General features: G+C 35.2%; 1 protein-coding gene across 1 annotated transcript; it reads right to left on the bottom strand.

Moving 5' to 3' along the window:
- Positions 1–3110: 3110 nt before the first annotated feature.
- On the bottom strand, positions 3111–14231 carry LOC145112635 (homogentisate phytyltransferase 1, chloroplastic-like). The gene is made up of 11 exons (XM_079048777.1): positions 14156–14231; positions 13505–13815; positions 12908–12991; positions 12650–12808; positions 12443–12532; positions 12230–12331; positions 12034–12129; positions 11870–11941; positions 11683–11778; positions 4504–4608; positions 3111–3155 (listed from the first exon to the last, which is right to left on the bottom strand). Exons 1-11 carry the CDS (start codon positions 14229–14231, stop codon positions 3111–3113), a joined length of 1236 nt encoding a protein of 411 aa, XP_078904903.1.
- Between the last annotated feature and the right edge of the window lie 288 nt (positions 14232–14519).

The following is a 14519-nucleotide window of genomic DNA, read 5'->3' as shown; positions in this document are numbered from 1 at the left end:
TTGTTTTAAAAGATCAATCAACTATTTTTTTTGTACATTAAAATAATGAAGTTACATTTGACCGTTTTAAAATGTCCTTATACCCTTGATAGTCGGTGTCAATGTAGAAGATGCCACATATAAAACTTACAAAATTACAATTATTTTGACTTTTTCGTATAATAAAGCGCACGTTGTCTTCTTTGCTTTTAGTTTCACACCCTTTTTTCATTATTACATATATTCTAGACACATATTTTCATTCAGTATTGGTAGACAAGTACTAATGGTGAGATAAATATTTTTTTTTATCTTTGTTTGAAGATTTCGAGTAAGCTATCAGGAATTATAAGAAAAAAGTAGACAAGAGAAGTGTTTAAAGATTAAAATATTATATATAAGTGATAGAAATTTTAGTTGATTATCATTAAGAAAGGGAAAACACTAGAACACAAATAAAGAATTTAATGGAAAATCTCTGCTTTGCAATCATTAGCGAGCCGGAAGAAAGTGGTGTAGACAAAATGCTTGCCGACGAGTTCCGCCGATTTGACTTGACCGAGCCAATTCTAACAGGTTTGGTCGAAAACAACAGTCTCATCGGAGATTTGACCACCATGTCAACTTCTATAGCGGGAGAACCTTTCTTCATAGACCCCTCAATTTTTTTCCAGAGAAAACGACCCTCTACTTCTCCATCACCAGCGTTGCTCTGTCGTTGCTCCCACTTTGAGGGGTTTTCTTTGCCTGTTCTGCTTTTGGTACCCATGTACTCTACTGTGGTTTTAGAGAGATCTGATTCGACGGTTTTGCTTTCGGTTTTTCGGGAACTAGCTTTTCTGGGACATTGGGATTCCTAATTTTACCAAACGTTCTCCGCTGCCTAAAATTAGACAAAGAGATTTGTTGATTCGGGATATAACACCTTGAGAAAAAACTAGATGCATGAGCTCTTTGTAATTACCATGGAGGAGGAAGATAAAAGAGATAGTGTGTGTTTATGTGAGTTTGGATCTCCATTCAACCTGCAGAGAGATGGAATGGGGAAGAAAAACAAGAGAGTGCGATTAGGCACACATACTACCTATCAACTCGGTATCAGGTCACATAAGGATATTTTAAAACAGGAAAATGTGACTTCATTGTCTTGATGTACAAAAAGTTGTTGGGTGACCTTTTAAAACAAACGTGACAAGTTCCATCACACAACTTCATGTTGGGCGTCTGAAACCTCTTTTGAACTTCAATGTCACATATAGGAGGTGCAAATCTTGAGACCGTATGGCTGATAGGTGAAACCTTGGGTATAGGTTGTATGAAGTTTGGAACACTCGAGATCATATCTCTTAGCTGCCTGAGTTCCTTCACCATGACTCGAATTATCCTCGGATCTTGGGTATTAGACGGGATGTTGAATATCGCTCCATGATCTTAGGAGGCAGTACCTCCGGTGCTAGGAGTTACATCGTTTATGAAGATGGTCGCATGTCTTAATATGAAGTCTCCGAGTTGGCGTTTTGAAGATGCATCGGTTTCAATGTTCAGGATCTTGGGCTGCAAGAATAAATATGGAGTTGGTGTAGTTTCCATATGCCTTAGTCTGAGCTTAATCTCTAGATTCTTTCGAAAATCATCTTGTTGGATTCACTTTGTCCAGTGAAATGTTGGTCCATTGTAGTCAGCATGGATACGATCTCATTGTTCGAAACCATAACAAATATTTCTTGGGTTGCACTTCCTGAATATTGAACTGGTGAATATATTAAAACATTTCTTCCAGGGATTTCAACATTCCTTCATTGTGGGTTGATAGCAGGAGGTGGGGATAGGCTTAAACCAGTGGAGATGGATGGAATAGTGCTAGAAGGGGAAATTGGTAAAGAAGACATTTTTAGTGCAAAATGTGCAAGTTATTGAAAATTTGAAAACACCGGACTAGCAAGAAACTACCCGGGAAAAGGATTAAAAATTATATAATAGCAAAATTCGGATTTTGCAACCACCCTACCCATAGTGTAAAAAAATGTATCATGGTCATTAAAAAAACGTGTAGTAGCATATAATAACAATATCAAATAACTCTTCTTTCGCGAGCATCATTTTATCACCAAAAATAGTGGAATTGTGATATCTTCAAATGTGCCACCATATGGTAAACATAATAGCTTCCACGACGTTAATCTTCGGGTTAGACACCCGAACCAACACCAAAATGATAAAAAAAAAAAAAAAAAAACTTTCGGTATCGAAACGGAGTATGGCATACATAAATTACACAAATTAATGATTATACATATAATACAAGGTGTGAACCCGTGTACTACACGGGTTGAATAAAAAAATTATATAAGAAGATATAAACTTTTTTTAACCATATAACCTTTTTTTACTTTGTCAATAAAAAGCAACAAATTTTGATTATTTTTTCTATATAGACCATTTTGCCTAAAATGACAATAAACTTTGAAAAAACATGTCAATTTTGAATTATATATATTGAAGGAAACGTATTAAAATTTGAAAATATAAGAAAAACAAATTAATGACACATTAATTACTTTTTATAACCTAAAAATTAAATAGTTAATTAAGAAAATTAAAAATTACCATAAAATGACGAGTGAAAATTAATTTCTAAGAATTAACCACAAAATTACATGTGTCAATGAATGAAAAATGGCACTGACAAAAGGATTTTCATTTATTAGTATGAATTATTGACCTAATAAGTGTTGTGTTTTCTCTTGATTAGAAATTAAGAATAGTAAGAAACATGTAATGAATGAAAGATTTTCGTACATGTGAAATTAGGTGACCCTCGTGTATGCCTTTTGCGTAGTTACGTGCTATGTCATTATCACAAAAAATAAAGTTAAAATTATATATTCGTTACCGTAAAAATGTTATTTTAAAACATTGTTATGGAACAAAAAAAATTAATAAAACATTAAAAAAACGAATTAGATAACATTATCTAAATAGAAATCACACCACTTTCGATTATTACATGCAATTCATGAGGTAAGGTTGATCTACGTGAAAATCTAACGAATAAAAACCAAAATTCAATGATAATTAAAAGAAAAAAAATGAATGGTGCACATCACTGATCACTTGTCGCATTTTCATGCTTAAAATCTTAAAATGGGCACCATCAAGTATTCCACGTAGTAGAGCTGCAAAAAAGAACAATGAGCATGATCCGTTAAAATAGTTACCATTTATGGTCTCACGGTCGAAATAAATAATAAGATTATATTAAAAAATTCGAATTAAAAAACTGTCTTTTAACTAAAAAATTTGTTTTTCGCAATTGATAACTAATTAACAATATTTGTTAAAAAAAAGCTAGTAAATTATAATTCAAAATGTAAAATGGCATTGCATATATAATTATAAACGATTTGACACAATATTTGTTGATATACTATTTCAAATGCTTATAAAGCTTCAACTTATATACTTCATTAAACAAAAGGAGATAAAGAATCAGAAAAGTTATTGCCAATTGGTATTTTAGATTTTATATATATTTTTTTAAAACTTTTTTTAGTTTACATTGTGACAACTTTTTGCCAAGTTTTTTTATACGATTTGATTACAACGTTTTTTTAGAAGTTAGTTTACTTAAACAATTTGTAAAAATGAATATGTAATAAAAATAACTTTTACAAGTTTATTATACTATATGCATAAAAATAATAAAAAATTAATTTGAAAAAAACAATTATTTGTTGAAACAAAATAGTATTTAATAAATTTGTAGGAACCACATATGTTAGTACTTTGGGGAATAGTTATAAAAAGATGTAAAGATGTAAAAAAAAATATAAAAAACCTAAGTTTTCTAAAACATGCAAATTACACGAAATTATAGAATAAATACTTTTAAAAAAGTTTGAATTTATATTGGAAAATCTGAGAAAAACCTCAACGAGAACGAACACGAACGAGGTTGTTTATGTTCGTTCGTTTAAGTTGGTCGAACAAACGAACGAACACGAATGGATAAACGAACGAATTTTTTTGCTCATGTTCGTTCGTTTAACAAATTATATTGTTCATGTTCATTCGTTTATGTTCGTGAACATGCCAAAAGAATATAAACGAACAACATATATAAACATAAGCAAACAAATAATATAGTAATGTAATCAAACACAATTGAACATATATAAACGAACATAAACGAACGTTCACGAACATAATCGAACAAACAAGATCATTGTTCATGTTCTTTCATTTAACTAAACGAACGAGAATTTATGTTCATATTCGTTCATTTTATAAATAAACGAACATAAACAAATTCTCCGCCGAACGGTTTATGAATAGTTCGCTGAACATTTGGTTCATTTACAGCGTTACCCTTGATCAATAATATGTTGTAAGATAAGTGTACATGAGAATAAAGAAATGGATTATATAATTCTAAATATATTTTCTCAAATTATATATAAAATATGAAATGGTATTTTCTAAGAAAATAATAAAACTAAATTCAAAGATGATACAAGTATTTACCTTCCAAATAAACAAATAGAAGGATTCAATAGCCGCGTTGCTTTTGAGATCAACCAGGTTTGCTTCTCTCCAAAGTATAAAACCGAGAATGCTATGACCGATTACCTATTCACCATATTTACAATGTAAGGTTTCTAGTTTTTTGCAACCATCATTTATTGATGATTGAATGCAGTCATGCATAGCTTAAGTTTTTTTTTATCGCCTTAGGTATACCTCTGTCATCATTAAGTCACCCTGATAAATATATATATTTTAAACTAAAACTTATGATAAACTTGGTGTACCTATTAAAAATCAATCTATATTTGGCATTTGGGAAAAAGTATAGTAAAATTTAAATGACATATAAGTAATCATCAACCATATGCAAAATTATTTCGTTAAGTATCTAACAAAGAAATAAAATCTAACAAAGAAATTACCTTGAAATTAATGAAATGAAAAAGGGACGGGTGATACAAAATGAAGGCAAAGTATCCAGCCCAAATCTCTTCTCCACTTGGTTTGGTCGTACGAATACCTATATATATTAAGACAAACATAATAGCTAAGGTTCCCGTCGAATCTATGATCACAAGTTGGATCAAACGCCGGCCGTAATGGTAAAAATCATGTCCACTTGCTGAAAAGTGTACATCATAGTGTTAGAATCAAAAGTCACGGATATTGGAAATCTTTCTTCGGCCTTTGCGGTTTGGCTTAGAGATTTCGCTACTATGCCAAACATTATTTTTATGTGCAAGAATGAAGGGTTTCTAGATGTCATCTAAAATATTTTGTAGGGTTTTGGATTTTATAGGAGTATGAGTCTTTTCGGGTCTTGGATAGATTTTAATGTCATGATGGTGTTAATTCTTGCTTCCCAGCTCGTGATCTGCTAATTATTTCTCAATCATCCATTTGGTTGCATGGATCGATGTTGAAGGGATGTGGATAAAAGCTTAGAATCAAAAGGTTTTTGCGAATATTACTATTAAGTAGGGTGAACTAGTGTTTTCGGAATCACAATATGAGGTTCTACTACTTTCGGATTCACTCCTCACTCACTCCGATATCACCATATGTATCTTTGCTCCAACCACTTCAATGTCCTTCACTTGTTTCGACATTTTTGGAAGCCTTTGCAAAGTCTCCGTCTAAAATCCATTCCAACACCACTTGACTTATGGTTTTGACATTCTGGCTTACTTCTGCGAGCTTTCTGCTTTTTTCAAAGGTGGCAAGATCATCATTACATAATGTCTCTACATTAAATGCCACTTCATAGCTTCAAATAACCCTTTTACCATAGCTATCAAAAAAATGGTGCCTCGTATCGATCATCCAACCCATACCCAATAAATAAGCATTTCCTCTTGGGAAAATAAAACTACACCTAAGTTTTTGATTCATCGTTGAAAGTAACATTATATCTCAGACCGAACGTTAAAGATATCAAAGTTAGCATATAAATATCTAAATGCATAAGTTCGAGCTTTTATGCTTTCTGAACTTGTCATCAAACGTGACCTTATGTTTACCCAAAACACAAAGTTCACATAATTCTGAAGCAAAAATGCTTCAAATCCGAAAATATTCCATTCGTGACAACATCTTTATCCCCTTCTCACTCATATGCAGCCTTTGGGGGCACATAGTAAAAGCATTCGAGTCTTTGACTGTAAAGTTTACTTCACTTGTTGAAAAAATTGACTATACATAAAGTTTATTGCTTTGTACCTTGATAGGCTAACAAGTTCTTGGTTGTTACCTTCCACAGTTCCACTGATAATTCCCAAAATCAACATGGTGTCATTCTTCATCCAACTATCCCACCGATATCAACAAGTTGTTCAAGTTTGAAATATTTGACGTTTTTCAACGTCCAATTCGAACCCAAAGTTTTATTGAGGAGGACATCCTCAACTCTTGTAATATCGAGGATCTTATATATTGTCTCTGTGTGGAACCTTGCCTCTATAATGCTTGAAATTCTACATCACATCTCTACAGTGATTTGTATGAAATGAAGCACTTGAATCTATGATCCAGGATTTGATAAAACTCTTAACACAACAAATAAGGACATCTCTGTTAAAATCCAATGCTACAATGTCTGGAATCCCTATGAACCGAGTGAACTGAAATCATTTTCATGTAATGTTCCTCTTCTCAACAATGATACATCGACAATGTTCCCAAACCTGCACAACAACTTCCAAAGACCTATGTCGTTCACACCTCCAGAAGGTTGGTGAGAAGAGGCATGTTTTCTTTCTTCCTACGTTGTCTAGCTACAAAGTGGAGGGTGACCTCTTCTCTGTATTGAGTAATGTCTTTCTCATTGCTCAAATGAAAGTTGTACATCATATTTATACAAGCTAGGCAATATACGAAATGGGCCTATACAAATACTATATGATGGGCTACAACTACTACATGATGGGCTAAGAATACTATATACTAACATCCCCCCTATTCTTTTAACGAGAAAAGAAACATGGACATTTAAATTGGATCGAAAGTCCGTAAAAAGAGATGTAGAGAGCCCCTTCATGAAGATGTCGGCATACTGAGCCGAAGATGGCACATGTAAAACACAAATTTGTCCGCGACCAACTTGGTCACAAATAAAGTGAATGCCAATCTCTATATGTTTGGTTCGTTGATGTTGAATTGGATTAGCATTCATGTAAACGACATTAATGTTGTCACAGTAGATGATGGTTTCCTTGTTGGTGGGGCATCGCAGTTCGCATAGGAGGTTATAGATTCAACTAGTGTCAGCGCCTGCGTTGGCAACAATATGGTATTCTGCTTCGGCGCTGGATCGAGAGACAACTCCCTGATATTTGGAAGACCAAGATATGAGATTGTCTCCGAGGAAAACACAATATCCCGATGTAGATCTACGAGTAGTGGGACATCCCCCCCCCCCCAGTCAGCATCAGAATAGGCAACTAGGTTGGCAGTGGGGGATATGTGAATCTGGAGACTGTGGTTAATGGTGCCACGAAGGTAGCGTAAAATGCGCTTGAGATCATGAAGATGTGGCTCTCGCTGGTCGTGTATTTATAGGAAAATCTGTTGAATGGAAAAGGAAATGTCGGGTCTTGTGAATGTCAAGTACTGAAGTGCACCTACTCGACTGTGATATAAAGTGGGATCAGAAACTGGAGTGCCAAATGAGTCTAGTTTGTGAATCGGTTCCATAGGAGTGCGACATGGGTTACAATTCATCATCTTGGTACATTCTAGTATGTCAGTGGCATACTTATGTTGAGATAAGAAGAGACCGGTGTCAGAACATGTAGCAGAGATACCAAGAAAATAATTCAGAGAACCAAGATCAATCATAGCAAATTCGCGACTGAGCTGGGATATAATATGTCTGAGAAGATCTGTGGTTGAGGCTGTTAGAATGATATTATCAACATAAAACAGAAGATATGATGTGGATGTCGTAGTTTGAAGGATAAATAAGGATGAATTTGTGTGACTTTGCTGAAAACCGATGTTGGTGGCATGATGAGCAAAACAGTGATACCATGCTCTAAGTGCTTGTTTCAGGCCATAAATTGATTTCTGCAATAAAGAAACATGGTCAGAAAACTAAGAGTCACGGAAACCAGGAGGCTGGTGCATGTATACTGTCTCCTGTAGATGGCTGTGAAGAAAGGTGTTCTTCATATCAAGTAGATGTATGGGCCATTAGCGTGAAACCGCATGCTGAGAACTGTACATATGATAACCGGACTAAATGTCTCATCACATTCCACCCCTTGTTGTTGACTTCGACCGTTCGCTACAAGTTTGGATTTGTAGCGTGATAATGTACCATCTATATCAAACTTGTGGTGAAAGAGCCACATATACCGAACAATGTTGACCCCTTGAGGTCATGGTACAAGCTGCCAAGTTCTATTAGTAATAAGAGCATTATATTCATCATTCATTGCTTTTTTCCAGTTAGGGTCCTGTATTGCCTGTAAGTGAGATCGGGGAACAGGAGAGATAGAAACAAAGGTTGTGTGAAGGTTGAGACGCTGGATGGGTTTGACAATACCGCTTTTGGTGCACGTTGTCATGGGATGAGTTGGATGAGAATCCATGGTTTGAGGATGATTTGTGGGATTCGGGGAGGGTGGTGAGTCATATATGTGATGTTGGTTAGTAGAAGATGTGTTTTGAGAAAGAGGTGGTTCATTGGTAGTGGTAGGGTCCTCAGTGGACTTTAAATTTGAGGGAGAAGGTGTTGTGTTGATATGGAAAAAAGGAGGAGATTGGTCGGTTGAGTCATCAAGGAAAGTGTAGGATGGAGGTTCGTTTGGTGTGACAGATTTGAAAGGAAAGGTGGTTTCATCGAATATAACATGACGAGAGAGAATGATTTTACGGGAGGACAAGTCAAGGCATCAGAAGCCTTGGTGATTGGAGGGGTATCCTAAAAATACACATGGGGATGAGCGTAGGGAAAGTTTGTGGGGAGTAGTGAGATGATGAAAGCATAATGAACCAAAAACACGAAGGTGTGAGTAACTGGGGTGAGTTTGGAATAGGCAAAAATGAGGGGTGTCATTTCGAATCGAGGTTGATGGAAAAATATTTAATAAATGAGCGGCCATGTGGAGTGCTTCCATCCAATATGTGAGTGACATGTGGGCTTGGAAAAGGATGGAGCGAATGGAGTTATTTATGGTGCGTAACATGCGTTTAGATTTACCATTTTGTTGGGAATTATGAGGGCATGAAAAACGGAATTGAATGCCATGAGTTGCAAAATGGTCATGAAATTGTTTGTTGTTGTATTCACCCCCATTATCGTACTGAAAGGATTTGATGGTTTTATTGAATTGATTTTTGATGTAATTGGAGAAAAAATGAATTTAGAAAAGATATCAGATTTTCGTTTTAATGGGTAGACCTAAAGATAATGAGAGTAGTGGTCTAAGAATATAACATAGTAGCGCAAACCACTAGTGCTAGCAATTAGAAAAGTCCATACATCAGAGTGAATACTATCAAATATATTGGAAACCCAAGTAGTTGATAAATCAAAAGGAAGTTTAACATGCTTTCCAAATTGGCATAAATTACATATAACATCAAAATTTGGCTTATTACAAGAAATGGAATTATTGGAAATTAAGTGTTGCACATTTTTATTGCCGGGGTGCCCGATACGTTGATGCCAAATGGAGTGACTTGCGGAAATGTGTGCTTGAGGTGATGAAGGAAGGGCCGGATAGAGAGGGTCATCACTGTCACATCGGATTAGGAGTTTCTTGGTCATGTAATCCTTGACAGTAAAACCAAACTCATCAAATTCAATGGAACATTTATTTTCACGAGTAAATTTGCGAACATAAATAAGATTTTTAATTATGGTGGGTGTAATGAGAACATTGTGAAGATGAAGTGGTCGGTGTGAATTATATAAAGGAAAAAAATGAATGTTCGATATTAGTTACAAGAATATGGGACCCGTCACCAACTAAAACAGAATAAGAAATATGATTATGACTAAGGGAATCGAGAATACCTTCATTGGCGTGAACATGGTCAGTGGCTCCGGTGTCCATGATCCACTAATTTTTGCTCGGGTCTTGAAGTGACATGGAAGAGAACATTTGTGGGAGAGTGGTAGGTTGTTGAAGAGAACATTTGCTCGGGTCTTGAAGCTGTGATGTGGGTCTATGGTCTCGAAGGGGGTGGGCCAAGTAACCCTTGATGATGGTGATGGGTGCTGTTGGGCCATTGTTGGCTATTGGGTTGTGCATGCCATTGATTTTGGGATGGAGGAGCAATGTAGACCCAACCTATAAGGATGAATCGATGAAACAGAGAGGTAGCGTGGCCGACTATTTTTGGGTGACTGTTGTTGGTCGGCTTGAGGAGGCTGCTATCGGCGGTCCTTGGGTGGGTGGCGACGGTCATTTCGACGGTCACCCCTCCGACTTTTGTTGTATTTTCCGGCGACATGAAGGAGTTTTGAAGATGAGGAGTTTTCGGTGTGTGTTGGAGCAGGAGAGAAACGTGGCTAGTTGAAGCGACTCTCTTCCAACACAAGGATGTAGCGGGCTTCTGATAATGTAGGGAACGAGACACAATGATGGATAATGGTTGTAATATTATCAAAGCGTGGGGAGAGACCATTAATTGTGTAGATAACAAGGAGCTTGTCAGAAATCTTTGAGTTTGCATCTAAGTTTTCAAGAAGATCGGCGACATTCTGAATTTTTGTGCAATAGGCTTGGATCGAAAGATCTCCCATGGTGATAGATCGAATTTCACTATCAAGCTGAATAATACGAGAGTATTTGTTATCCCGTAAGAGTTTCTCGATGTTGAGCCAAAGTTGGCGAGCAGGTGTGTTGGTCTTAATGACGGTATTGACAAGATTCTAAGACAGGGTATATAGATCCATGTACGAACCACAACATCAATTGTTTTCCATTGAGGGTCAGTCGATTTGGGGGATGGATCGTCACACGTTTTGTCGATGTGGTCGAGGGTGTCGTATGCTTCACAGTGGGTGAGAAAGAACTCTCTCCATGTGTCATAGTTGTGCCGCTCAAGGTCAAGAAGTATGGGAATATGTGCCTTGATGTGAAGTGGAGGTGAAGATGTATCAGACATGGAGACTGATGGTGGAAATCGTAGAACACAAGATTTAGGGTTTGAGGGAGCGACAGGAGGCGTTGTTGGGAAGAAACGTGAGAAAAAAGAAAAAAAAAGGAAACAGAGAGAAGAGAGGAGGTAAATTAGGAAGATTTGAAAATAGTCTCTTATACCATATTGAGTAATGTCTTTCTCATTGCTCAAATGAAAGTTATACAACATACTTATACAAGCTAGACAATATAGGAAATAGGCCTATACAAATATTACATGATGGGCCAAGAATACTATATACTAACACTCCGCCGTACCCTTCTAACCCTACTCTCCAACCAATTGCATCACCTTTCCATTAAATATGATGATTTGTTCTATTATCTAACATTCTCATATTTGGTTATTTAGTTACCATTAACTTTTTTTTTTCTAAACTAATTAAATACTCTTTTGATCAAATCCTACAAATTTTGACCGGATAAAGAATGCCGGGTCGTAAGTGGTTTTGTATTTTTTTTTTCAGTTAATTTAATAATTTGGTTCCTATAGATCGCAAGTAAAGCAATTTAGGTTTTTTACCATTAATGATCGGATCCAAAAACGGGTTGACGATAACCCAATTAGTATGGCCACACCGTATGTCATTTCAAGGAGCCATATACAAATCCAAAACACCTGCAAATATTTTTCAACTTGTTATGTAATTTGAACATATCAAAATTCTATTAGAACTCGTCCCAAAAGCTCATAATTAGTTGGAACTGACCGGTTTTTGCCCGATTTGCAATGCAATTGAGTTGATACCATTTAACTTATCTCCTTCAACATCTGGAATGTCCTGAAACTCATATTTTGTATATAAGTATACTATCAACCTCAAAAGCTCTAAGATAATTTTATGCTATTTATTTTGAGAATAGTCTCGTGTACCTTAAATAGTGCGATAACTATCCCATATATGCTCATGAATCCGGATACAAAAATGGCATGCTGTGAAAGTAAGAGTGGCCTTCCGTATATGTTTGTCTGCAATACTCGTTGGTAATCAATAACTTTTGTGCTTATTGAATAAAATATTTACATATGTCAAGATTTATAATTTGACGAAATTCTGTAAATAGTCAACCTGTGCATGAAGGTGGAACAAAATAGGAATGATAGCTCCTTGAACTGACCAAAGGCACATTGCAGCAAGCGCAGGAATACTCTTCCATCTTAGTAATGGCAGCTACAAGTATGCAGAACTAAACTTGAGATAGAAGGTTTCTATGATCGAAGGTAGACACTTCTAATTAACGTTAGAATTTTATTTAACATGCATAGATAAAGAAAGACTCACATGAACTGAATAGGCAGTTCCAAAAGCATACCATAACAAGAGACCTAACTTCAACGGCCAAGATTTAGTACTCCATCCGAGGAGAAAACCCTATAACGACAAAAAAAATAACAATGTTCTTTACAAAAAGAAAAATATTTCATAAAGTTTATTTCTTTCTGTGTGTAATTCTTGATTTTACTTTACTTTTTAGTTTGTGGAGCCTACCAAAATAGCGTACAATGAGGTGAGTAGAATGCCGGTTTTTACTGAAAGCTCCCCTGATGCTAATGGCAAATATGGCTTGTTAACCTTGTCGACATCAATATCAGAGAGTTGATTTATGCCGACGACATATAAATTGGCTAAACAACCACCAATGATTGCCTGAAATGTATTATGTTGAATCATAGTGATGATAAACAAAAGTAATACATAGAATGATTTAATTTTACTTTAAAAAAATTAATGATGCAAGAAGCAAACCTGCAAAACTCCAAGGAAAAATGACGGAGTAATATCGGAAAGCTTCTGGACGGCAAGCAAAGAAATTGAAATAATGGATAAGACCTGTTCAAGGTAAAACATAGCTCATATACAAAATTCCATATAAGAAAAAACTTGAATATAATATATACGTACACCAAGGATGAGTGTAGGCGGGTACCCACCTTAAATGTTTCGAACCGGAACCTGAACCAGAACCGAAAATGACCGTTCCTAGAATTTTGGTATGACACGGGTTTCCAATTCCGGTTCCGATACTGGTACCCAGTTTGTGTTCTTTTTAAATTTTTTTAAAATTTTATGTGTACGAAACTTACAGTAAAAGTATTTGTGATATTAAGATGTAATTTGGAAGCCTCTTTTAACTAATCAAAGATCTAGATAACAAATAAAATAACGACTACTATAGCCTAGGTATGTGTTATTGAGAATTTTAGTATTGTGGGATTGAATATTCATATATTAATTAATTTACACTCATTCACTAATTTGTTTAATGAATTTTATTGTTGCTAATTAATTAGGTTTTACATGAATAAACATTGGTGGAGTGATAGTAAGAATAAGAAATTGTACGGTTCCTTTGAGCGTGTAAGCTCTTGAATATCTGTAAATAAGATCCAACGTAGCTCCAAGTGTTTTGCCATCTTTTTCGGGAGGAGCAACCCCAGAATCATGTGCATTGATAGAAAATTCAGAGCTAGCGTTTGCCTGAAGTTTGGATCCTCTTTGATGTCGATGAAATTCTGAGCAATACTTGTTGGCACTTTCAGGATCATTCAGTTTATAATCGTGTAGATGATTCGATCTCTTAAATGTAACATTAGAGTCCCTCAATCTAATGGTTTTCCACACTTGAACCTTTGATACTTTTACTTTCCCATGACCTAAACACATATAAATATAAATAAAAAATCCTTTTACATTTTGTTCCTATCTATCTATATCATGTCAAGTGTCAAGTGTAGAAAAGATTAAAAGAGAGATTTAACAGATTCCGTATATTAGTATTTTATACGCGCATATGAAGATGGGTAGAAACAAAATATATGAAGATATTTAATTTTTCTATAGATAGATAGTTGATGGTAGTTTTTGATGTCATTTAATTGGTTTAAATTTTGTAATTTACTAAACAACTCGTAGAAAATAAAGTATAATTCAAAGGTGTGATCGATGGCAGAATTAGATGTGAAGTTATGTTTGAAAAGAAGGAAAAAAGATTACCAGACCCAACTGCAGTTGCCACCAATGGAGTTCGTAAAGAACATGAAGACGGTTTTAGAGCAAACCCAATCGGCATTGATTTCATCTTTTTCCAAATAAAACCAAACCATGAGAAATGGAAAGCCTTTCTGTTCTATGTAGCGAAGAGTCATATATATTGGTTATATCTAAGAAAACAGTTAGATGTTGCCTGTTCAATAGATTGTTTATAAATTAATCAAAATTACAATCAATGACTAGCTTCAATTCTTGTCCGGCCTAAATGTATTTCATTGAGAACTCCAACGACTTATCCATCTTAATTCGTTGGTTTTCTAATGGATTTAAGCTTTCAATCTATTTGTCAATTCATTTAAAAGCTTAT

This window comes from Lactuca virosa, chromosome 5 (genome assembly GCF_052849685.1).
Source record: "Lactuca virosa cultivar CGN04683 chromosome 5, Lactuca_virosa_CGN04683_v6, whole genome shotgun sequence".
NCBI lineage: Eukaryota > Viridiplantae > Streptophyta > Magnoliopsida > Asterales > Asteraceae > Lactuca > Lactuca virosa.
The sequence above is the reverse complement of the archived record's forward strand: the minus strand, read 5'-3'. Positions and strand labels throughout refer to the sequence as shown.